This window comes from Mycteria americana, chromosome 10, assembly GCF_035582795.1.
Source record: "Mycteria americana isolate JAX WOST 10 ecotype Jacksonville Zoo and Gardens chromosome 10, USCA_MyAme_1.0, whole genome shotgun sequence".
NCBI lineage: Eukaryota > Metazoa > Chordata > Aves > Ciconiiformes > Ciconiidae > Mycteria > Mycteria americana.
Genome location: NC_134374.1, coordinates 12,680,384 through 12,704,989, shown reverse-complemented (window position 1 = coordinate 12,704,989; position 24,606 = coordinate 12,680,384). Strand labels below are relative to the sequence as shown.

The 24,606-nt window shown below is 56.3% G+C and overlaps 1 protein-coding gene across 1 annotated transcript in view; it reads left to right on the top strand.

The window, feature by feature from the left end:
* The window catches only part of BCORL1 (BCL6 corepressor like 1), a 29,702-nt gene extending 7,613 nt beyond the window's left edge, over positions 1–22,089 (top strand). The window contains exons 2-14 of the mRNA XM_075512975.1: positions 189–327; positions 3,401–3,491; positions 3,759–6,335; positions 6,645–6,810; positions 7,056–7,136; positions 7,287–7,709; positions 12,307–12,536; positions 12,649–12,855; positions 12,945–13,111; positions 13,291–13,436; positions 14,380–14,457; positions 19,169–19,322; positions 21,392–22,089. Of these exons, the coding sequence (XP_075369090.1) occupies positions 242–327; positions 3,401–3,491; positions 3,759–6,335; positions 6,645–6,810; positions 7,056–7,136; positions 7,287–7,709; positions 12,307–12,536; positions 12,649–12,855; positions 12,945–13,111; positions 13,291–13,436; positions 14,380–14,457; positions 19,169–19,322; positions 21,392–21,668 (4,683 nt within the window). The 5' untranslated portion in view covers positions 189–241 and the 3' untranslated portion in view covers positions 21,669–22,089. The remainder of the gene's footprint in view (positions 1–188; positions 328–3,400; positions 3,492–3,758; positions 6,336–6,644; positions 6,811–7,055; positions 7,137–7,286; positions 7,710–12,306; positions 12,537–12,648; positions 12,856–12,944; positions 13,112–13,290; positions 13,437–14,379; positions 14,458–19,168; positions 19,323–21,391) is intronic.
* Positions 22,090–24,606: the final 2,517 nt, after the last annotated feature.

Genomic DNA, 24,606 nt, shown 5'->3' with positions numbered 1-24,606 from the left:
AGGATGAGCGGACTGTGGCTTCTGTCCCAAGGTGCTGCTGATTTCTTCTAGCTCTCTTCCAGACGTGTAGCATCTCAGGCGTTGTACCCCGTCTGCCTGGCAGCGAAGCCGGGGATGAGTCTCTCTGAAGTGTGGTTGAATGCAAGCACCCCGGGGAGAGTTACCAATCCTCTGTGTTTCTTTTGTAGGCAGAGCGGCCCCTCGAGCCCCAGCAGGTCCCGGTCGGTGACGAGCAGCTGTCATGATCTCTACAGCACCTCTCTATAGTGGGGTGCACAACTGGACCAGCACAGAGCGGATTCGCATGTGTGGCCTCAACGAGGAGAGGTGAGGTGCGTGGGCGGCGTGGTGGGGGAAGGAGGAAGAGAGCAGAGAAAGTGAGTCAGGGATCTGGAGAGGCTATAGGAAGGGAGCTGGTGCTGGCTCAGCCCGTTCTTACTAGGGTGTAAAATGGACCGTGGTACGAAAGAGCCACAGGGAGGGATGGATGTGTGGTCAAATGATGGCATTCTGTGATGGTCCCCGCATCCCGTGCCCCAGCAAGGAGGGCCCACAAGCGGAGTGCTCTGGAGGCCTCTGCAGAGGAGCCGTTGGCTGTGTGTAGCTGTATTGCCTCCGCGGCGTTGGTGGGTGACGAGGCTGAGTTGTCTGCCTGTGCTATTGGTTTCACCAGACCTGTGCTCTTAACTGCCAGGGAAGGGAGAGAGCTTGACCCTCTGCGAGCCAAGCCTCTAAGAAGAGCTTTCAGTGACCCAGGAGGGTTAGTGCAGACCAAATGATTAGATGGGAGAGTTGTGACATGCCACCAAATAGGAGATTAGGGAGGATTAGTGGCTGGGAGGCAGAATCGATCAAGACGAGTTCCTGGCCTGCCCCGTGGCTTTGCATCGCCTTTTTATTCCCGCAGCTCTGGGGTCTTGTTCTCGAAACTGATCAGTTTGTGGCTTCCTGGAGGCTGCTACGCCTGCTCAGCACATTTGCTGTAGCCAGAGCCAGAAAAGTTTTATGGGCTCAAAGGCAGCGTGTGCCTGTCATTCCTCGCTGCGGGTGTTGAGGCTTTTGGTGGCGAGTCCTCCGAGGGCCAGTCAGAAGAGCGGTGGGACGGGGAAGAGTTCAGACTCTCGCTCGGGGCAGAGACGTGAGCAGAGATCATCTTCAGCCCTCAGCAGCCGCTCGGCCCGCTGTGCGTCCCTCAGATAAGAGCCGGGGATGGCGTTGCCCTCTGCTTCTCCTACACCACTTGGAGCTACTCCTAGTTTACAATAAACGTTAAAGTTTGGGGCGTCTGAGCAAGGCGGGCAAACCGGGCTGGCTGCAGCCGAGCGCTCTCCCTTGGCTGCTGGCCCCGTTTAGGGCCGGGCGGGAGGCGGCTGGCACGGGGCGGCCGTGCTGGCCCCGTCCGCTGCGGCTGGGCGTCGCGGGCTCCTCCGTGCGCGCTCCCCGCGCCGCGGGCCGGGCTGGCCTGCGGAGGAGCCCGGGCCGGAGGCGGGCAGGCCGCGCTACCGCAGCCGGGGCTGCCCCCGGGGCCGTCCCGGCAGCTGACAGGGCCCGGGCCCGGCGGCGGCGGCGGGGCAGGTCCGGCCCCGCCGCCCCTGCAGGTAGCCGAGGGCGGGAGGAGGCGGCAGGGCTGCGCCCCGCTCGGGGCCGGGGCCGGGGCCGGGGCCGGGGCAGGGCCGGGCCGGGGCAGGGCCGGGCCCCGCTGTCCAGCTCCCGGCCGCTCGCCGCGGTGCCGCGGGCAGCCAGCTGCGCTCGGGCGCCCCCTGGCGTCCCGCCGCCGCGCCGCCCGCCTGTGTGGAGCCGGAGCCGGCCCCGGCCCCGGCCCCGCTCCGCCCCGCCCGCCGCACGGCTCCGCGGGGACCGGGCTGCGACGGCGGGCTGGCTCCGGGATCCCCGCTCCCCGCCCCCTCCGCCCCCCCCAAGGCCCTCTCACCCCGGCGGGGCAGCGCCTGCCCCGGCGCAGGGCTGGGCCCCGGGGCCTGCCGCGGCCGGGGACCCGGGTGCCGCACCCCGAGCCCTGCCGGCTGCGCTGAGGCGGCCTGGCCCTGGTCAGCCGCACCGCGCCGCAGCCTGCCGCCGCGACCAGATCTCCCCTCCTCACTAATGACAGCCCCCTTCGGCCGGCTGTGGCCGGGCTGACCTGGGAGGCCAGGCTGGGGAGGGCCCTGTCAAACTGCCGCCGAGGGGGCTGGAGGGCAGGAGCCCCTCGAAGGGACGGGGCTGTCGCCGGGGCTCGGGAGGGTCAGCGGGGCTTGCGGTGTGGCGCTCGTGAGGCAGCCTGGAGCCAGGGTCCCCGTGCTGGGGATACGGGAGCCTAAGGAGAAAGCTTTGTCCCCTAGCTTGTGTCTGTTACTTTGCTGTGGAAGCCTGGGAGGTAAGGGAGCAAATCCAGAAGAAATCACGTCCTCAGCAGAAAGTAAACTTAAGTTGTTTTATCCTGGCACCAGCACCTTGTCTGAACGACCCTTAGAGACCAGAGAATCGTCACTGGGTAAATAGTGCTGGGGCAGGAGTGTCCTGGGGCAGGGCACTGCACACGGGAGCGCTGCCTCCTGTCCAGTCTTGTCGTAGATCACAAGGACAGCTGTCTCCTCAGCGTGCCCCATTTCTGTGGAGGCCACAATCCTTATCCTGAATTTAGGCTTTCCACTTGGGAACTGTCTTCCAAAGAGAAAGGGTCAAACACATAGGCCAGCAGGACATTGCACACCGGCGTGGCTGCAGACACCCGCTGCTCCCATCACGGACAGCTTGAGCTTGAAGAGCTTTGGTGCTGGAGGGAGATCTTCACGTGAGGCTGGAGGAGAGCGGCAGGGCTGGGCTGGGAAGTCCCGGGGCAGGGAGTGAGCGAGGCTGGGAGACGGAGGAACGGGAATGAGGAGGTGCCTGTGGAAGAAGAGACGAGCAGGATGGGGCTCGGAGGAGGATGGGACTGGAACTGTGTGGTGGGGCAGAACGGGAAGCGGAGGGGACAGGAGCGGGTGTGTGGAGCCGGGCTGTGAGGCAGCGCAGTCAGGGAGGACTGGGCTGGCCCGTGGTGAGACCGGGGGGGTCAAAATGGCTGTGGGTAAGGAAGGTGCAGAGAGATGCTGGGCCGTGGAGAAAGGCTTGTCAGGCCCGTAGGAGCCGTAGGGTGAGCACTGATGTGTGAGGAGGTGCTATCCAGCGGGCAGAGCTCCAGGAGGGGGAGGACTGCAGGGGACAGCAGTGCTCCTCACCCCTTCAGTCTGCAGCGGCCGGTACCCATTGCGTAGCATGTGATGACGAGGAGCTGGCTACCTGGAGCAGGCACGCTTCTTCAGGCTGCCAGCTGCTCTGCTATCCCATGTGGGGACAGGGAAGGGGTAGGATGCTGGGAGCGTATCGGGGGGTTTCGTAATGCTGTGTCTTGTTCCTTGGCTAGGAGAGCCCCCCTTTCTGATGAGGAGTCTAAAACGAGCAGCTCCCAGCACTTGGGGTCTCAAGAGTTTTGTGTCAGCAGCAGCCTTTCCAAGGTGAGCTCCTTGCGTGCGTGTCTGGGTCCGAGAAGGCCTTTCCCTGATGGAACAGGCCAAGCAAGAGCATCTACCCTAATGGGTCCCGCGGGCTCCTTCTCGAGAGGGGTGTGCCTAGGTGCAGTAAGGGCAAAGCAACGCTCTAGTTTGGCAAGAGCTGTTTGCCACTTCTGCCTCTGTGTCCTGGGGGGACTAGAGAGAAGGTCCTGCCTGCTTCGCTAGGAGCCACTTGCACAGCTCTCAGGAACACCTCCCTTCTTGTTGCAGGTGGAGCTCACGGCAGTCAGCAGTGGTGGCAGCAGTGCCCAGGGGCTGGATGCTGATGGCAAGGTGGAGGAAAAGCTCGGGCCCAAACTGGAAGAGCAGCCACCTGATCCCAACCCAAACCCGGAGTGTGCGGGAAAGACTGTGAAAGATGATGCCCTGGGCCCTCTGGCAAGCCAGGGGGATGGCAGAGGGCAGGAGCCCGCAATCCCCAGAGCTGCCGAGCAGGAGAGCAGTGGTGCTGATGCTGCATGGACACCTGCAGATCCTCACAGCGACAAGCAGGCTGATGTTCCTCCAGCCTGCTCCGTGGCTCCAGAGAGCGAGCCTGCTGGGAAGGAGAAAACCACCCCAAGCGCTGGAGCACAAGGGCCAGGCATGCTGGCAGAAGGGACATTGTCTGTGGTTGTCTCCAGCTGCAACACCTCTGCCTCCACTCCCGCTACTTTTACTTTGAACAGAGTGTGCTTTCCCACATCTCAGGCCCCTGCTATGCAAAAAGTGCCCCTGTCCTTTCAGGCCGGGGCAGTTCTGAGCCCCAGCCAGTCGCTGGTGTACATCCCACCACCCAGCTGCGGGCAGCCACTCAGCGTGGCTACACTTCCAGCCACCTTGGGGGTCTCCTCCACGCTCACCCTCCCCGTCCTGCCTTCCTACCTACACGAGCGTTGCCTGCCGGGCATTATCGCTTCCCCAGAGTTGCGCTCCTACCCCTACACCTTCTCCGTCACCAGACCCTTGGCTTCAGATGCCAAAGTGGTGTCTGTGGAGGTGAGTCAGCTTAGCTGCCCTTCACCCTCAGGCGGAAGCGGTGCCCAGGCTGCTGCCGAGGGCGCTCCCCCGTCCACCGCTGGCCCTTCCCTCTCGTCCAGCCAGCCTCTGCCGGCAGCATCGTGTGGGAGTGCTGCTCCCTCTTCCGGCACCGGTGCGCACGCCAGAGCCCCGGCAGCTCCCGAGCCGCCCGCACCGGGGGCTGCCACTTCACTCTCTCCTCTGAAGTCCCCTCCACAGCTAGAGCGTGAGATGGTCTCCTCTCCAGAGTGCAGCGAGATGCCTCTCGATCTCTCCTCCAAGTCCAATCGTCAGAAACTGCCTCCACCCAGCCAACGCAAGACACCTCCTATGCCCATCCTCACACCCGTGCACACCAGCGGCAAAGCGCTTCTCACCACGGTCCTGTCCAAGTCCCAGCGCACGGCCCAGACTACGGGCAGCAGCGTCACCTCGTGTCTCGGCACCACCCCTCCCTTAGTCATCTTCCCCGAGTTCCTGCGCAACGGCGAGCAGGGCTCCTGGGTGAAGAACACCACGCTCATCAGCACCATTCCAGGCACCTACGTCGGCGTTGCCAACCCGGTGCCTGCCTCGCTGCTGCTCAGCAAGGACCCCGGTGTGAGCTTCAGCAGGGACCCGCGCCACCTTCCCAAGCAGGAGCCTATTTCTATCATCGATCAGGGAGAGCCTCGCAGCGCTGGGGTTGCCTGTGGGAAGAAAGCCAACCAGGTCAGCACAGAAGGACAGCAGGATCCTGCCAGGAGACTTCTTCATGGCAGAGTTGCTCCAGGAGCTCCTTTGTGTCAGTCCAAGGACATCTCCACCTGGAATCCCGGCCAGGGAAGTGTGTACCCACGATGCCCTGTGAATGGAAAACCTTCCAATCCTCAGCTTCTGCCTCTTGGCTGGTCTCCTTATCATCAAACCCCCCTGCTTTCAATTGGCATCTCCACAGCAGGGCAGCTGCCCCCAAACCAGAATAGCTCCTGCAAGCCAGCTGGTGCAGGTGAGCTCCCGACATTCCCGAGCGTGCAGCCCACAGAGTCCAGCACAGCCACCCAGAGCCTGCCAGAGGGGCTGCCCAGGCTCCCACCTCAGGAACGGGAAGCTGCAGCCAAGAGCAAGAGCTGCCGGGCCTTGCCCAAGCTCTACGAGGAGCCGGCCAATCCAGTCCCGTTGGATGCAGGTCCATCTCTTCAGACCAGTGCTTTGGATGTGAAAGGGGGGAAGGGGAAGCTGGACAACCCTCCGAAGAGTCAAGAGTGTGATCAACCAGAGGCTGACTCCAGTAAGGAGGGCAGTGTACAGACTGAGGCTCCCCAGGGGAGCTGTAGCCTCAAACAGGTGGATGCAAAGCCTAAAAACCAAGTCTTAGCGGCGTATTTGTCACATGATCTGCCCGCGGCTGGGCAGCAGAGCCTGCGAATGATTTCAGAGGTGCCCGCTGTGCCCACGGAGAGTCAACGCAAGGAGCTGGGCTGCGAAGGCTCCCAGGAGCCACCAGCTGCAGAGCCCCTCCAGTGCGTGCGTCAGGTGGATCTGTGCAGGGTCAAGAAGGAGCGAGTGGAGTGTGACATGTCATTTACTTCTGTGACTTGCCTGCGAGCTGGGACTGCTCCCCAGGCCTTTGCCGAGGTCAAGCTCAAAGGAGCAGGCCAAATCAAGCAAGAGGGCAGCGTGCGCTGCAAGTCCAAGCGGCAGCATGATGGGGACGCCAGGCAGGCGCACAAGAGACTGAAGTGCCAAGCCCAGGACGGCGAGGAGTCCCCAAGCAAATCGGGGAGCCGGAGTGTGCATGGCCGGAAGGTGGGTGGGATGGGCTGGGACTGCTGGGTTATGGCAAAGGTTAGCAGTGAGGTTGGGGGTGTGGAGGGAGCTCTCACAGGGGAGGGCAGCTGAGGGCACAGGGCTTTCCACCCACGCTCTTTGGCATTGCCTGACAGTGGATTAGTGTACCCATGTCTGCAGGTTATCTAGAGCAAAAATGGATCTGGGGTGTCAAAAACGCTGGAGGACGCCAGCACGATGAGCGGGGGACAGCGTTTTGTCCCTTCTTTGCTACTCCAGCTCAGTCAGTCAGCAGCTCAAGCTTCAGTCTGTGTCCTCCATTCACAGTGGCGAAAACACCATGACAATCCGCATGAACTCAGCAAGCGAGAAGGCCGAACCGGCCTGGGATCAGTGAAGGATCACAACAGCCTCAGGGTAAAGCGTAAGCGCAGGAGGCCAGCGAAGTCCGAGTTCCCATCTCCGGTGCACCGTGGGGACAGCCACGAGGAAGGTACTCTTGTGAATGGGAATGTGTTCTTGCAGGGTCAGGCTGCAGCGCTTCCTGTTGCCCTGATGCCCGTGGGGCCAAACCGCCGCTCCCCTGAAGCTGAACGGCCTCTGGAGCTGGTGTCTTCCCATAGCGGGTTGGGATCCAAAACAGAGCTGCAGCATGATGCTGGACTGCCCTTCCCAGGCCAGCAGACTTGCGTGCACAGATCTGTGGCATGTTTTCTCAAGGCTCCGTTTTCCCCACAGGTTACCTTGAGAAGAAGCCCAAGAACAACTTCCGGGATTTCATTCCGGTGGTGCTGAGCAGCCGGACGCGCAGTCAGTCGGGTGAGTTGGTGCCAGGGGCCCCAGGTGGGAGTCCTGGGTGGACTGGGAGCGTTTCCCTGTTTAGTTGGCCTTGTGCCTGCCTTCTGTCCTGCCTTGCAGGGTTTTTCTTGTAGGCGTTTTTTGTCAGCTAGAAATCCCGCTTTCTTGCAGGAAGCATTGCTGGCTCTTCTGCTGGTGTGACGGGAGAGTGTGATGTGACTGGTCAGGAGATTTTACCGTTGCTGGAGGAGGATCAGGAAGAAGAGGAGGAGGAAGAGGAGGAGGAGTCATCCTTGAAACGTCGCAAGCTGCGAAAATCCCACAGGACATCACGCTATCACAGTCGCAGGGCCAGGGACAGGTCTCTGTCCGAGAGGAGCAGCTGTTACACGAGGAGGACCCGGGAGCTGCCCTGGAGAGTGGAATCACCCAGGCAGCTGTGGGAGCCCAATGAGGAGGAGGAAGATGACAGCCACATCAAAAGGAAGAAAAGGAGACGACAGAAAAGTCGGAAATACCAAACAGGGGAATATTTGACCGAGCGAGAGGAGGAACGAGGGGGCTACCCCCACAGGAGGCGAAAATCCAAAGCAGGTACAGTCTGGGAAGGGGGCTCTGGTACCAGGCTGGGGATCAACATGGGGGTGTTTTGTTTTGTTGCTTTTTTGTTGTGTGTGGGATTTTTGGGCGTTTTTGGTTTTTTGGATTTTTTTTGTAATGATGAAACTCCATCATTATTAATGGCTTGATGTCCACAGCATGGGCCGCTTCAATGGATCGGCTCTTCTTTCAAAAATATTTACAGTAAATTTCAGAGTAGGAAACAGCAGCTTCTGTGGCTAATTAGATACTGATCTTACCCTCAGATTAAGACAGAGGGCGTGGGAAAATGAGAATCGGACGAGGTAGCACAGTGAAATATTTCTGGACAAGCACGGGCCCCTGGGAGTAGTGTTCAGCATTCCTGGCTAAAGCAGAGGGACATGGAGCCATCACAATTCAACCGGGCTTCTTTATGCTTTGTCTTGCTTTATTAAGGCAACTTGCAAGCTTGCACCAGGGAACACATGGGCGCGAGGATTAACAAAGCCAGAGTGTCTGCAAGCGACGGAGAAATCCCCCTCTGTGTTTGCAGCTTTGCTAGGAGGAGAATGCTGTGCCACCTGCCTGTGTCCTGCTCACTGCTCTACCTCTGCTCTTGCGTTTTCTCCCATAACTGCCCAGACCATGTGGTCAAAGCTGAATCTGTGATCTGCGTTTCCCTGAGGTTTAGCAGTCTCTGTGGTCCCTTCTCTCTGTCTGTGCAGGGGCAGTTTGAGGCTGTTGGAAGTAAGGCTGGGATTCATCCAGCAGCGCGCTGATGTCTCAGCGTGTGCGCTGACAGCTGGCTGGTAGCTCATAGCTGTGTCCGAGTGTCCCACAGGTAACTTCTGTCAGGGTTGCAGAAGAGCATGTCCGAGCCGTGGTGTTGGGGGAAGCACTTCTGCTAGCCCTCCATACGCTTGGGCCTTTCTCTTGGAGGTGATGTAGTGGATACGGACCTGTTGCCTTCTGCCACATCAGTGCTCAGATCGACAGTCCTCAGGAGAGGCTAAGATGCTTCTGAGGTGCTGTGAGTAGTAGAGATGGCTGCTATCCTCCCACCAGCTGATATCCCAAGTTACGTTTCTGCTCTGGCACAGTTTTACGCTATTGCTGCAGTGTCTGGGTGCTTCTGTGAGACCAGGAGTAAAGTTTCTGATGGGCTTCCTGGCAGCTTCGCAGTTCAGGGGCACTCTCAGACTGTCTCTGGCTGACGCCTGTTCCAAACAAAGCCTGAGAAGGAGGTTTGAGTACAGCAGCATTCAGGAGGGTTTTCTCCAGGAGCTTTACTACACATCTTAAGAGTGTCTGTCTTCTGTCCAGAAGCCAGTTTCCCTCAGGGACTGCTTGCTCGGCCCTCAGATACGTGAGCTTCTGTATTTTGGATTCAGAAGTTGTGGACTAGAGCCGTTGCTGGCTTTGGAGATGAGGATCTGGGTGTTACAGTGGCACTGTAAGCTGGCTGGCAGCCAGAGGAGGAACAGGGGCCAGCCCATGTGTTTGGAGAAAGCAGACCACTGTGTCCTGTACTCCCTAAAGAATCTGCGTCATCTTTGGGTACGAGCTGCAGCGATCCACTGACAAACACCTGGCTCGGGGGGCAGGATCCCCTCCAGGAGAGGGGTTAATACAAGCAATCTTTGCTTGTTAATGCCACCTCATCATCAAGTGCACCTAAGAAACAACCAGGACCCCTAGGCTTTGGGGCGGGTACTTGGGTGAAGGAGGCTATATCCCTTTGATGGTGATGGTAATGCTTGGATCCATTGGCGGTGTCTCCTCTCTCTGACCGGTACCACCTTGCTTTTGGGCAGACCACTTTGATCAGCTGGACTGGCTGTTCCTCACCTATGAGTGCACGCCCTGGAGTTTCGCTGCTGCTCAGCTATGGTTGAGGTGCACGCCTTGAGAGCACTAAGCCAGTGGTGTTCCTCTGTCTCCTTTGGATACTAAAGAGAGTGAAAATAGATGCAGATCCCTGCCAGAGCCACGTGTTGGACCTCTGGGCTAGAGGAACCCACTGTCCACCTCCTCTCTGTGCTCGGAGGAGTGATGGAGTCACTGTGTTTTCTCCTCCAGGGTGTGCAGGGGCTGTCGGAGTGTGCCACTTGCAAACACAGACCATCCTGTTTGCTACGTGTTTTCTGATGTGTCAGCATTTTACCCCTTTCTCTTCACGTGTCAGTCAGAGACTTGGCTCTTCCTTGCCACTTTCCTGACATTCGTGCCGTTTCCTACCTGTCTCCTCCACAGCCCAAGGTGCTGCTCATTGCCGGGAAGGTGTTCCCTCACACGGACACACATCCTGCCAAGTGAGGTGTATTTAACACTACAGTGATGGGCTGCTTTAAGAGCTTTGCTCTAAAACACAGAGCCCCTGCATGTTGGCAGAAGGAATCGGATATCAGGGAAGGAGCACCTCAAGTCCTTGCCTACTGCCCTGAGTTAGTTGTGAAAGTGTTGCAATGCTGTAAAAAAGACAAGGACGGTGTTACAGACAGCCCAGCAGAAATCTCCATCCGGTGATTGCTTCCAAAACAGCAAGCAGGCTAGTGATTGCCGCGTGCTGCCTTCTTGACAAGTATCATCGCTAAAACTTTGCTCAATTACAGCCTGAGAGTTGTGCATGAGCTTAAAAACAAATACCATGTTCTGTGTGGTGAGAAGTCAGAACTGCCAGACCATGTCTTGTGGGTGTGTTCCGCTTTGTTCAGAGCAAGGACATGTCTCCCGTTCCTTGCCTAAGCACATCCAGCATGCTGCATTGTGTCAGGGTCTGTCTAGCCCGCGGTTTTCTCCTGACCGTGGCGAGCGCAGAGGCTATGCAGGGCCAGCACTTGAGCACAGCCATTTCCCAGACTTCAGGTGCCTGGGCTTCCACAGCATCCAGAACAGCTAAACTAGCTCATTTGTGGGTCTGTTGTGCATGAATTTGCCTAAATCCTTTCTGTTCCTGCTGATAACGTCTGCCTCCACCACCTCTGGTGCCAGTGAAGCCCCGAAGTTCCTTCTGTGCTGTGCAAAGTCCTTTTTCCTGTCTGTTTTTTAACTGATCTCTTACTCATTTCATGGAGTGCCCGTAAGTCTTGTGCTGCAGGATTGGGTGAACAAGATTCCTCCACTCAGCTGATCCACCCTTTTATGATTTTTGCAAATTTTGGTCACATCCTTCTCTGCCTTCTCTCCAGACTGAGGAGTCCCAGCCTCTCTTGTAGGGTGGCCTCTCCACTCCTCAGTTGGTTGCCTTTCTCCACTTGCACTCCATTCTTCCTGAGATGTGGAGACCAGAACAGCACAACAGTACTCGAGGCATGCTTGCTTCAAGATTTTATTTGTGGTTCTACCTTGGTATCTTGGCCAAACCCATTTTTCTGTGCAAGATCCATGGCCCCTGCTTCCTAGTGATAGCAAGACGTAAGTGGAAGTTGTGTGGTGCTTCACGTGGAGAATCTAGAGTCTCAGCATAATGTGGAAGCTGAAGATGCTGCTGCTGGAGATTGACAAAACCTGCCTTGGTACTGGAGGCAGCAGTGTCCCTAACAGATGTAAAATTTTGTTCCTGGAGTTTATCCTCTTGATCCCTTGAACTAACCCACCAGGGCATCTCCTGGCTCTTCACCTAGAAATGAAGCAAAGTCTCTGTTCCCAAACGAAGTGCCCAAAGCTGTGGAGAGAGCCGGGCTTCAGAGACTCAGACTCTGCAAAGCTGCGTACAGATGCCTCCTCTGTCCTTTGGTCTGCACAGGGGTCTTCCTTTGTAACCTATTTTATTCCAGCACTGATCATTGGCACAGAGGGAGGTGTACGGCATCGTACGAGTCCAGGCAGTTATTTGTTCACAGGGCTTTACTTTCTTGTTCCTTTGTTTTCCCGTTGCTGTCGTGCCCTTGCTACGGGATGTTGCTATTTCAGGGAAGCAGAGCGCCTGTCCTCACGCGATGTGCAGGACTCCGTCATGAGCAAACCTGCAGCTCTGTATAATGCAAGGAAGAAAGCACTGGATTTCCCTTGAGGCATCCTGGTACTTCCTACCTGCATGCATATTAATTGAAACTTTAATGTGCTACCTAACTTAAGGGGAAGATGTGAGGGGGCAAGGCAGGGTCTGGTTTTGTAGGCAGCAAAACGATGACTGTTCACAGGTGGTTTAAAGGGGATACCGCCTGCATTTTCTGTCTCTCTAAGGGCTATTCCACGTGAGTCCTGCTCAGCCTTACAGGTAGGGGAGCGCACCATATGCCAGCATGCAATTACCAAACTACTGGGAAGTGTGCTGACAAGCTGGACTGTTTTGTACTGGGTTCCCTGTCAGACCTAAGGAAAAGCCTTAGTTGTGTGCAAGCCCCAGCTCTCAGTAGGCTTGGCCTTTTCGGACCAGGATGGCTGTCTGTTGTTGGGCATTTTGTGTCCATGCTGAGTCCGTCCCTGATGGGGAGAATCTGCAGATTCTCTCTGCCTCTACTTACTGCAGTGCCTCCGCTGTGGGTCTGGATTTCTGGATGAGCAGCCATCAAAGATGGGCAGTTTGTTTTGCCTGGTGGCAGAGATATGGGTTGCTGGCCTTCGGTGCGGTACCTACAGAAGCTCCTCATTCCTATTTCTCCTTTAGATTTTAGGTACCGGAAGCAGAAGGAGTCTGTGCAGGGTAAAGGCACAGAGCTACGACTGAGGAGCAGGCTTTCCCCATCCCCTCGAAAATCTCAAGGACGCCCAGACTTTCGGAATGGCTTCTTCCTGGAGCACTCAGACAGCTCTCCTGTCCAAGAAGAACTAGAGAAGCCATCAGGAAAACGCAAATGTAAAACCAAACACCTGGCAGGGATCTGTGATGAGGGGAAGGTACGACTTGAGCTGATGAGGGGAACACGCACGGGGAGAATAGAGAGAAGAGCACTCCTGTTAGTCAGCCATGGCCACATGTGCCAAGGAGTTGTATTCCTTTCTTTTCCAGGGGAAAGGCTGCTGGAACCAGCCCAAAATGCGCCCTCTGAAGAAGTCCCAGGACTTGTGGACACTTTGTAAGTCTCGTCGGGTCAGCCCAGGGAGTTCCCCCGAATTGCCCGTGGCCCAGAACATTCCTCCTGGAGCTCGGCGGCTGATTGTGAACAAAAATGCAGGGGAGACCCTTTTGCAGCGAGCAGCTCGCCTGGGCTACAAGGTGAGTTTTGGTGCCTTTTGCTGCTTTGTCCCCTGCGCTGCCTTGTCTGGGTTTGTGTGTAACCAGGCTTGCAATGGTCTTTCCTGTAGGACGTAGTGCTCTATTGCCTGCAGAAAAAGAGCAGTGACGTGAACCATCGTGACAACGCTGGCTACACAGCTCTGCACGAAGCCTGCGCACGAGGCTGGATCGACATCCTCCACATTCTGCTAGAGCACGGTGCCAACGTGAACTGCAGCGCGCAGGATGGCACAAGGCAAGCCAGTGAGAGGGGAACATCTGGGGAAGCACTGAGAGGTGTGGGGGCAGGGAGCAGGGTGTCTTTTCAGGACGAGCTGTAGGCCATCACTAGATTTGTCTTAACCCAAAACAGAGCATTTGCTTTGCGAACTCTTCCAGCCTCTTCTTTTTCTGCCAATGCTTCTGTCCTTGCAGGCCCGTCCACGATGCAGTAGCAAATGACAACCTGGAAACCATGTGGCTTCTACTCTCCTATGGTGCTGATCCCACTCTGGCCACTTACTCTGGGCAGACAGCTGTGAAGCTCGCCACCAGTGAAGTGATGAAGCGCTTCCTCTGCGGTAGGTGCCAAGCCTGGGGGTGGCAGTGCTTCCATCCTTCCTGACTGGCAGCATATGGGACCAAATCTGGGTGTCAAAGGGTTTTGAAGTGCTTGAGCAGCAGGTGACTGAATAATTTGAGCTCTGTCCTGTCATGTGTGTGTGTTTTTTACCACCCAATCTTTAATTATAGAATTGTATACTGTTTTCCAAGTAAGATACAAGTCACTTTTCAGTCATTAATGTGCAAAGAGATGGCAATGCTGTGGTCACACAGCTAAAGACAGTGCTGTGCATGAGGCTTGGAGACACTGCTCCACAGTTCCTGGTTCTACTGCATAACCTAAGTGAACGTATTTTTGCTGCCAAGTAATGATGCCTTCTACTTGAAAACAGCTCTGCCCAAATGCTGCCTGCCTGCTGTTGGTAGAAAGGACCATTTTAGGTCCCAATGGCTGAGAGTGAAGCGTGCCCACTTTCCGCGCTGTTTGTGTAGAAGCAAGATGAGTGTTGTGGCTTCTACGCAACAGCAAGGAAGAGACAGCTAGAGTAGCAGTGGTTCCCAGCTAGATACAAGGCAGAAAGTCTCCAGTGTTGAAAAAGATCTTGTTTGCCAGCTGTCTGTCTGTGCTCCTCCAGGCTTAACTATACATGCAGGTGTTGGGGATGTGATTTTGAACTCCAGACAACCCTAAGAACCTTTCTTTCCAACCCACTTAGTGTTGTCAGTTGTTTTCCCTTTTCAGCTTCTGTTTCATGCTCTCAGGCCCGGGTCATGTTGTCCTCTCCTGAGCGAGGGTGCTCTTCTTGCAAGTTATGGTTCAGCTTTTGCCATAATGCCTAACTGCAGAGTGGGGAGAAGCAGCAGGGGTGAAGTGGCTCACCCAGGATCAATGGGTATGCATGCTAGGATCATGCTTTGACCACTAGATAAGCATTAACCCTCTCAATTTTTTCTCTTTAGATTACCTTTCGGATCTCCAGGGGCGCAGCGATGGAGATCCTCGAACAGCATGGGACTTCTACAGCAGCTCTGTGCTAGGTGAGTTCAGTCTACGCCATTTCATGTACAGCAGCAGAGCAGAGAGAAGTAATGCTAGGTAATGACACATCATTCACTCAGGTCTGTCCCCGTCCCTCCCAGCTCACATCTTAGAGATCCTGTCGTAATGTTACATGCTGGGAGCTGCTCCTGAAAGAGACTTTTTCTTTGGGAAGCTGCATGTGTGGATCCCTCCAAGTAGGCTGAACACAGTGTGCAAGACTAGACTCCAAGTGCTGCTGGTGATTCCTGAGGGTCTTTGGGTATCGATCCCGGAGCATGTGATTCGTATCGCCGTTCTTGTTACTCTCCTGCTAACTGGTCATCAAGATAAAACCAAGGCAGGCAGAGGACATACTCATTCATTCAAGGTGTAGAAGTCTTGAACTTCCAGGTTCCCAGAGCTGCCCATCCCTCTCCTCTGCTTTGGAGGGGAGGCATTCGTCTGGGGAAGGTCCTCTTCTTACAATGCCAGGCATTTTCCAGTGCAGGCATGACTTGTACCTTTTACTGTCACTTCCTGAAAATTGCGGTTACCAGCTTAGACGTTTTCTTGAAACGATACAGGCACAAGGTCCACAAATTGTTCCCTCTGTTGCTCCAGTTCCCGCGGGGTCCATGAATGAAGATGTTCTGGATCTAGCCGTGGGCCTGTGGCAGACTGCAGAGTCCCTCCCAACCACTTCTGAGACAGTAGATCGGCACTCTCAAGCCCTTCGTAAAGACTTGGGTTATTTACGCTGGCAAGCTAACAGGCTGTTGATTTTAGTTGCTCACCTCCATCATTTCCGACATCCTTATAGAGATGAAAAAAATCAGATACGGAAGGGTGCTTTTGGTAGAGGACTTGTCCTTGGAGGACCCTGATGTCTCTTCATTTCAGAACAGAAGAAATTCTGTACTCCTAAGAACGGTTTGTTCGTAGGCTTTTGCACCTCAGGCATGCCAAGGAAACTGTTCAAACCACAGTCTCCTTCTTCTGAATTTCTCACTCTTGAAGCTATCAGAATCCTTTAAGAAGCAGCCTCTTTACCACAAGAAAAATAGGTATTCTTTGACTATAATATTTTTAAAGTAAAGATATTACACCTTCTGATTTATGACTGATTCCCACTTGGATTTCTCTGATAAACAAGGAAGGAAAATTGTGTGTGGTTTTGTGGGTAGGAGAGTTTGGCTCTCTTTGGTTACTACAGCATGCTGAGTTCTTGGTTACCCAGAGAGCTTATGTGCTTGAGTTCTAGTATCTGCTTATGTCCTGTTCATCAGTGTCCTTTCCTCTTGAAGATCCTGGCATGGGGTTGTAGACTGCCAGTTCTCATACCCTCTAAATTACATGCAAGTAATTTAGAAATGTGCCGTCTTGTTTTTCATACGCCCTAATGCCTGAAACGAAACGGGTGGATCTTGGAAAAGCAAGCCGATTGTGTTTTGTTCAAATTAGCTGCTTGTTTCAGTTCTTTCATTTCCACATCCCTCAGCTTGTCTTGAAAAATCTTGTCTTGCATCGTGTCTTCCCGCATTTCTGTTCTCCACCCCTGTAGGCAAAAAGAAAGGAATTATTTTGTTCAGTAAGCAAGCCATCACCAACTCTTTTGGTGTTTCCTGGGGGATGGAGGGGTATTGGGATGCCATCAGCGATGGCAGTTCACTGCTCCCGAGGGCCTTGCTTAGGCACTTGGCTCATACATGGAAAATCTCCATAGGGAGTGCTGGGTACTGCGCTTCTTTTCCTTCCCCTGGACCTTAGTCGAGCTTTTCAGAGTATTTCCTCATTTGAGGATGGGAAGACTACCTTCTCTGTTAAACACGTCCTACCTCTTCCAGTGGGACTTCACGCTAAATCCTGGCCATTGTGGATGTGTCTGTACTGGGTCTCTGTCATTCACATGGTGCCATCTGTCAGGTTTTGTCTTCCTTCTCTCCTGTGCTACCTGAAGTTGGTTAACAAGCCAGACAAATCCTGCATTGTTCTGCCTGTACCCTTCCCTAGAAATGTCACTTCATCCTTGCTGCAGTGGAAAGATCCTTCCAGTGTTGGCTGGGCTGATGCTTGCATCTCAGGTGCTTCAGACTTTCACAGGTACCACTGCACAGCACTTGGGAGAACATAGGTTCCTCCCAGACATGAGAGTGATGAACCCTGGAGAAATGTCAGGTGCAGAAAATGTTCTGAAACCCCGTGGCTTTGGTGTTGCTTGTGGGAGATTTCTGTCTCTGGCTCGGAGAGAGGACAGCAGAGATCCCAAGCCGAAGCACCACCACGCTGCTGTCAGAAGGTCAGTCACGCTGCCCCTCCTTTTGCGCCTTTGCTTGGAGCATTCCCAGTGCTGCCCTCGACGCTGCCCTCGACACTGCCTTTGGGAGGCCCCGTGGCAAGTTGCAGCAAGGAACTAACCCAGCTGGGAGGTAATCCTTTATCCTGCCAGGTCTGTTTTCAGCGGGCACAGAAAGGGACCTTCCTTTTCATCCACACCTAGATCAGCTTACAGCAGCAGTGAGATGGCAGTGCTAGACCATTGTCACGTGTGCTTTACCAGGCACTACTGTGGGACACTGCCTGAGTCGGCAAGGAAGAGCAAGATGCCCAAACCTGAGACAAGGGGCTGGTTTGTTTACAGTGGTGTTTACTGAGTGTTCTGAAATGGGCCCTTTTGGCTCCGTTGCCTTCAGCGGTCACCTTGGGTCACCAAGAGCAGATACTCCCCAGGGCAGGGAAGTACCTCATTCTGCTCTGAGTAACTGAGCTGCTCCCAGCTGTCACAGGCAGCAAACCAGCTTAGCAGAAAACAGCTCTCCTCCTTCAGTGGTTCAGTCCTTCAAAGTTTCCCCTTCCATCAGATCCACTGGCTGAAGCACAAAACATTGCATGTCCCTCAGGGTGGAGGAGAAATCCCAGGCCTCTGCTGGATCTGTTTCTATTCTTTGAGGCAGGAATGTTGTCCACATTTTCCCTTAGGTCTGCAAATCTCTTGGGGGCCAAAAGATAATGCTAAAGCCAGGGTGTGGGATCTCTGAGGTCTGAGTATGGTAAAGTCATCAGCGTCTTGCACTTCGGGCTACTGTAGTTCCAGATACAAAGTCCCACTCCAGGGTTTTGTTCTACTCCTGGGACTAGCATTGCTGCGCCTGATTGTCTCCCTGTTACTCTACGGTGGTACAGGATGTTCCTGTTCTCGTCGCAGCCTTCACTCGGGCTAACGGACAGGACTTAGTGAGAAGAGTTTTCTGGATAGACATTGGACCACATTGTTGCCGCGTTAAATGCATTTAATTCTTTTTTTCCTGGGTTGTTCAAGAAATTTGAGTTTTTTCAGTGATGGCGTCTGAGCTTTGCCTAGCAGGGATCTCAGACCAATATTCATGTCACTTATTTTTGTCCTATTCTACAATAAGTTTTGAAGATTTAACCACCCTGTTTTTCTATTTCTTAGGGGAGTTTTTTGGTCCTTGTCAGGACTAAGAAATTATTTCATATTTTTCCTGAGACCCTGTCTGAGCCCATGTCTCCTGTCATCTGCTGTTGTTTCTCTATTAAAATAACATTCTTGCTGGGCGCTGCGTTTATTCGTAGAGCAGTATGGTGCGTGGAGCTTTCCGATGCAGCACACCATAAGATTTTTTTGCAGCCTTTTCTCTCATGCGTGGTGTTGAACTTCTGCATGATTGGTTTATTTGCTCACCAGCACATTTGGTCTGACTTCTCTCTGTAGAATCTAAACTCTGTTTTCTGGAAGTTTTTGGAGTACCCTGTATTATCTCAGCAGGACAACGACACTCTGCAAACCCAAGGCTATTCATACCTCTTAATACTAAAATCCAGGCTGCAAGCTATTTTTCAACAGATGCTTTTCAGATTGGTGAATAGTAAATTTAACTGTCTTTAAATGGTTTATGGATCAAGTGCGCCATTCTCTATCTCCTATGGAAGCAAATCCTGCTGGAGCTCAGATACCTCCCGGAACAGCCAGCTTTAAGCCAGAAATCTGTGGGGCTGATTCTCTGAAGTCATGCTTATTGTTGTTTGGTTGTATTAGTCTCTAGATCTGCTGCACAGTTTGGTGGCACAGCCTTGCAGTCCTTATTTAGACAGAATTGCTGGCGCGCACCTCTAGATAACCTGCTGACAGTTGTCGAGAGGGGGATCTGGGTGGAGAAGCCCTCAACAAGCAGAGTGCAGTGCCTCACTTTCTAGGATCTGTGCAGACAAAGCATCTCGTACGTCTGCCTCCTTCCTCTCTGGCGCAGGTTCTTTCAGGCTGAGGACAGCTGTGCTGGCAAAGGAGAGGGGCTGAGGCCGTTCCAGGGAGTGTCGGGGGGTCAGCGTGTGGTTGACCCAAGAAAAGACTGCCAGGCCAAGTGGCTCCTTTTGCAAGCAGGCAGTGCCTCGTCTCACGTGCGGGATCGGTGTAAACCTGAAGGGTGCTGCTATGACATAGACGTTCTTTCTACCTACCCTGGTCCCCGAGTGGAGTCTCGCTGTGCAGAGCAGCCAGCGCTCACTCAGAGTTTCTCCGAGACGAGGGGCTGGAAGGAGAGCAGGAGGAGCCCCTGGGACTTGGCTCCTACAGTTGCGGTGACGTTGTGGGAAGGTGCACGCGAGATTGTGGTGGTAGCTGGTCCAGCTGGGCAGAGCCGTTCCCCAGGGAGTGATGAGCACTGGCTGGTGTGAAACTGTGAGCAATGCCAACGTCTGTTTTGCTTTTTGCAGAGGGGAAAGATAGCATTGGATGCGATCTTCTGCTCAACCCTCCAGGAAGTTCAGACCAGGAGGAAGAGGAGCAAGAAGCAGACAACTTCATGTTTGAGTTCTCAGACAAGCCGCTGCTTCCCAGCTACAACCTCCAAGTGTCAGTCTCTCGGGGGTGAGTATCTTTTCCTGGAGCAGAGAGCATTCGGGTGACATTAATGCTGAGGTGGAGGGGGAGCTCATGGAACAGAGCCCTTGAGCTCGTGAGGATAGCAGCAGTACAAGAAAGCCTTAGGCTGTCCTCCAGGTGAGGGATAGCATGAGATGTTCATATATGGAAAATTCATGCATGCCTGAGAAACTTTGAGAGCCCAAGCTGACTGCGTGCTGAGGAGACGGGCCGTATAGAGTTGCACTTGTGTCCTGTAGATCTCAAAGCAATTGAGATCTCAAAGCAGAGACACAGAGGGATGGAGCTATTGCAGCTTCCTCAGGAGGAGCAAATTGCTGCTGCTGAGGCAGTAACGTGCCTCTTGTGGCACACTCCCCATCATACACCATCTCATAATGAAGCGTTGCATAGACTCTTTTTTTGAAAAACCTGAGGGTAGAAACCATGCTTTGTAAGCCCCAAGTCGGAGAAGCAAGTGGAAGATGGAATTTGTTTGACTAATTCTCAGAGATCCACCTCTGAGGTGGTCACCTTGGCCTCTTGTTCAGAAGACTAGTCAGCAGGCTTTACCCAAACGAGGGCAGGAGTGAACGTCGGGCTGAGCTGAACTGCTGGCTGCGACTGATCAGCTCTCCGGTGACTGTGGAGGAACCTGGGGGGGGCACTCGCTCAGATGGGCACTCCCGCAGCGTAGTCGTGCTCAGAGAAGTCCCAGCCTGGGATTTGCTGGCTGATGGCTGGCACAGCACAAGGCCTGTGAAATTCTTCAGTCCCTGTGTCCTTGGTCTTGTCCCCCGGAGTTAATGAAAACAGGAGAAAGACTGAGGGATATAGGTGAGGGAGACCTATATGTGGGGAAACCAAGCGAGGAAAGACCCCTTTGGTTTAAGAAAAGACAGGTTTAAGAAAGGACTTATTTTAAAACAAAACCGAGGGTAAAGCCAAAAAGGTAGTTGTATTTGTGTTGGCTGCCTGGTGCCTGCTGTTCTGTACCAGGGTGGTCACAGCCCCGGCATCCTGTTGACAGACGGCAGCACATCAGCCATTTCAGCTCCTTGAGGTCAAGAGCAGCTTGTGTATCTTAGGTGGTTATTTTCCTTCTAATTAGGATTAGAGATACTGGGTTGAAGGCAGGGCCTTGCAGGAACACAAGTCAGTGTCTGGCGATGTGCAGCTCTCAGGGTCCCGCTCCTCGTGTTCCTGCAGAGCTCTGTCTGTGCGATGGCAGGGAAGCACTGCTGCCGCGCCTGGGACAGACCGTCCGTCCTCAGTGAGCAGGAGGGTGTAGTCGGGGGTCTCCCCGCGCAATCCTGCTGCACGGCCAGACGCGTTCTGCTGCCGTGTGGTGTCTCTGTGCAGTGCCTGTCAGGAAGCCTCCCTCTCTTCTCCCTGTGTTGTTGCTCCTAGCCCCATTTTTCTCCAGTGATGGTCAGCAGCAGCTTGCGTTGATGGTCTGAGCAGATTGTTTCCCCTCCATCATGGGGAAGGCTAAATCAGGTCACAGCACTGGAGCAGTCCTCCCTTCTCCACCTCCTGTGACACCATGGCTATTGCATTTGCTTGGACTGCAGGGAGGAGAAAGGCGACTTGGGAGAGGCAGCAACAAAAATGCTACTTTTCTGTTTAGCAAATTTCCGTGCCTGCCAATTTCTGCCCATCCAGAGGGACACGTACAGCGCCCAGGAGAAATGGCTGGGCGGGAAATGGAGCCTCTGGTGTGGCTTACTGCCGGGTGGGGATGCCGCCGGGACACCTTTTAAGGCGTAACTTTCACGCCCATGTCCCTGCCTTGCTTTGAGTGCTTTAAAAAGATGTGACCTGCAAAGCAGCAATCAGACCCAGGCGCGTCTCTGAGCCTAGGTCCTGTCCGTGTGGTCTGTGTGCAGACCCTGCGGAGGAGGACCACGTGGAGAATAGTGCTGGGCCTCACCGGCGAGAATAGTGCTGGGCCTCACCAGCAGCGCTGCGTGGAGGGGAGGGCCGGCGTGCCGGCAGCTGGGAGGCGGCGAGGTGGGCAATGTGCCTGCAGACCCCTCCGCCCCTAACCTGCCATCCTCTTGCCGTCCTCGCAGGCCCTGCAACTGGTTCCTCTTCTCCGACGTGCTCAAGCGGCTGAAGCTGTCCTCCCGCATATTCCAGGCCCGCTTCCCGCACTTCGAGATCGCCACGCTGCCCAAGGCGGAGTTCCAGCGCCAGGTCTCTCTCAGCCAGGTGCTGGCGCAGGAGGAGGTGCAGGAGAGCCCCGAGCTGGCGCAGGGCGCTGCAGAGACAGTGGAGCTGGTGCACTACGAGCCCGAGCTGCTGCAGCTGCTGGGTTCGGCAGTGGAGTACCAGGCCTGGAGCAGCTGACGGGGACAGATCGCTCTCTGCATCACGAGGCAATAATAAGGACCAACAGGAAGCAGCCCTCTCAGCGCCAGCAGCAGGGACCCGAGTCTTTGGCCAGCCAGTCCTCCTCTCCTCAGGGTCTCCTCCAGCTGGGGAGAGAGGAGCCTTGCCTCCAAGGACTTCCCAGGGTCCCTTCGCGACGAGCAGCGGCGGTTGCAGCCGTCGGCCCCATCCAGCTACGGTGGGAGACGAAGCCCTCTCCACGGGGCTGCGTGAGCCGGAGCTCGTGGGGCAGCAGCGGCTCCGGCTCTGCCGAAGCGAGGGGCGGTGGGTGCCGCTGCCGCTCCCCACCTGACCCCATGGAACTGCGCCTCTCTGTTTGCCCTCCCCCTCCCAACGTCTTCCATAGTATTTATTTAATTAGTATTTAATTTGTAACGTTTCCTTTGGTTTTGCTGAGTCTGTATCACTGTGATGGTGAGCTCCGGGCTAGGGGATGAGGGCTTCCTCCGGCCCCTCTCCAACGCTCCCCGAGGCCGGCGCTCCCCCTGGAACAGCCAGCCCCTGAGCTGCAGACCCGGGGGGTCACGGCCCTCGAGGGCCGGGCTCTCGCACCTCGGCCGAGAGCCTGGGGACAGTCACTTCCCTTAGCTTTGGAGCTGGCTTCTGCTGAAGGCGCTCACCCCGCCGGCCGAGAGCCAGCCCCGCCGCTCCATCCTCTCACCGGGCTCCTTCCCGCATCTCATTCGTGCTGCTGCTCCCGCTCCCCGGCGGCTGTCCCACGGGCAGCGCAGCCCGCGGCCCCCAAGCGCGCCCCACGCTTCCCGGCAGCTTGTCCCCCCGCCCCGGGGTCTCTCGCCACTGCAGAAGCCCCTTCCTTGCCCTGCGCGGTGTCTGCTCGGCCTGGCCCCGCTCCCGCACCCCTCCTGCGTCACCAGGAGCAGTTCTCTGGGAGAGAGCGGGCACGGCGCCCGCCGCCCGGGCGTGGGGCAGGGCTGCTCCGCTCCCGGGAGATGGTACAGTTTTATTGTACAGGTGCTAACAGGACTGAGGACGGGACAATCTGGGTTTTTCTGGCTCTCCCCTGCTCCGCAGCGGGAGCGTTGGCTGGGTTTTTTCGTTGGTTCGTTTTTTCTTTGTGTTGTGTTTCTTCCCAGCCAGGGCAGGTGTTACCCCTTCCCCTTGGACCCCCAGCCGCCAGCCTCCCCTCCGGGGGGCCGGGCAGCACCTTGTTTAAGCCGAGGGTTTTTTGCCTTTGGGTGTGTATTCTGGTTGCTCTTTCTGATTTCTGTTTTATTATAACCAGCAACAGGCTGTGGTGTCAAAAACACTGATGTACAGAAAAAACCTGCATCAGGCCCCCTGTCTCCTGCCTTTCCTTCCTTGTCCCGTGTCTGATGCCTGCTGCGGGCAGGGTTCCTTGCGCGGTGGCCCGAGCCCGGGGGTCAGCAAGGGGAGACAGCAGGGCTGCCTGCCCCGAGCGGCCCAGGGCAGCGCCGGGGCCGGGCACGGGGCCGGCGCGGGCTGCGGTGCCTCAGCAGGCAGCAGTGTCCTTTTGCACCGTGGAGCAGGGGGACATCGTCGACCCCCGGAAGCTGTTGGGGAGACTCTGCTGCTCCTCACAGCGCACGGATGCCCACTTCGGGACTCACGCTGGTAACGGAAGCTCTGCGGCCAAGCCCAGCGGTGCCCAAACGCTACCGCTGATGGCCGGTGGGCTGTGTCCAGCCCCAGTGCCCGGCAGCCCTGGCCCTGGGGAAGCCGTTCCCAGTCTGGGTTCACCCCTACGGGAGCAGAGGCAGCGCGTGGGGCACTGTGGGGATTTTATTTGGCTTTTTTTCCTTTGAAACGTGCCTTGGAAAGATCCATTTTAAACTGTTTCCCCCAGTCCCCAGCCCAGGTGCCCTCCAGGGGCACAGCGATGCCTCAGCCTCTGCGTGGACCCAGGGCCTACCGGAACCCCGGCACAGCTCCGGCCGCGCCAGCCCCTGTGCAGGAGGCGGTGACGGGGGTGCGGGAGCAAGGGCCGGGGCCGGGGGCACGCGGCACAGACCGGGAGGGGTGGGTGCGGGTGTGCGTCTGCGTGCCCGCGGGCAGCGGTGTGCGCCGGTGGCGTGAAACACCACCCCACCCCCCCCCCCCGAGACACGCACAAAAGTGTTCTGCAGAGCAGCTGTAATGCCACGGCGTCATCATCCGTCCGCTCCTTTCTGGCTCCAGCCAGCCCTGGCCCTGCTGCCGTTACGGACCCGTGGCGCCGGGTCGGGGAGGGTTCGGCAGAGGTGCTGGGACGCTGCCGTGGCCCGGGCGGTCGGGGGTGTCCTTTATCCTTCGGGGCTGGCTTTAACCTTCCAAGAAACAAAGGTCCTTAACTTCGGGGTGGGGTGTCCTCCTCCTCCTCCTTGCAATGAGCTGCGGCCTTCAGTCAGCCCGACTGAACCCTGGCTGCGGAACGCACCCTACGCTAGCTCCGGCTCGCGGAAGCTCGTACCGCGTCGTACGAGAAAGACTAATTGGCATGGGGGCGAGGGAAGGAGATTGCCCGAACCCCTGCACAGGGCTGGCTGCGGCTGGGCGTGTGCGGTGTGCCCACGGGCAGGCGGGGCGTGGGGGTGTGCAGGGGGTGCAGTGAGGTGGGGGGTGTGCAGGGGGTGCGGTGGGGGGGTGTGCAGGGGGTGCGGTGCGGTGAGGTGGGGCGTGCGTGCCCGCAGGCAGCGGTAGCAGCGCTGGGGTGCACGCGCACAGCCGGCTGTGGCAGCGCGGGGCGTGGGGGCCGCGCACACGCAGGGCTGGCCCCCGCAGCGGCGGGAGGCCGTGCGCACGCCCGCGTGCGTGTGCGCGGGCACTCGCGCGTGCACGGCCGGGCCCCGCAGCGACGTGCGGGTGAGCGCGTGTCTGCGCGTCCCCGGGCTCGGCGGCCCAGGTTCGCCCCGGCCCTTTGGGGGGTCCCCACTGTGCT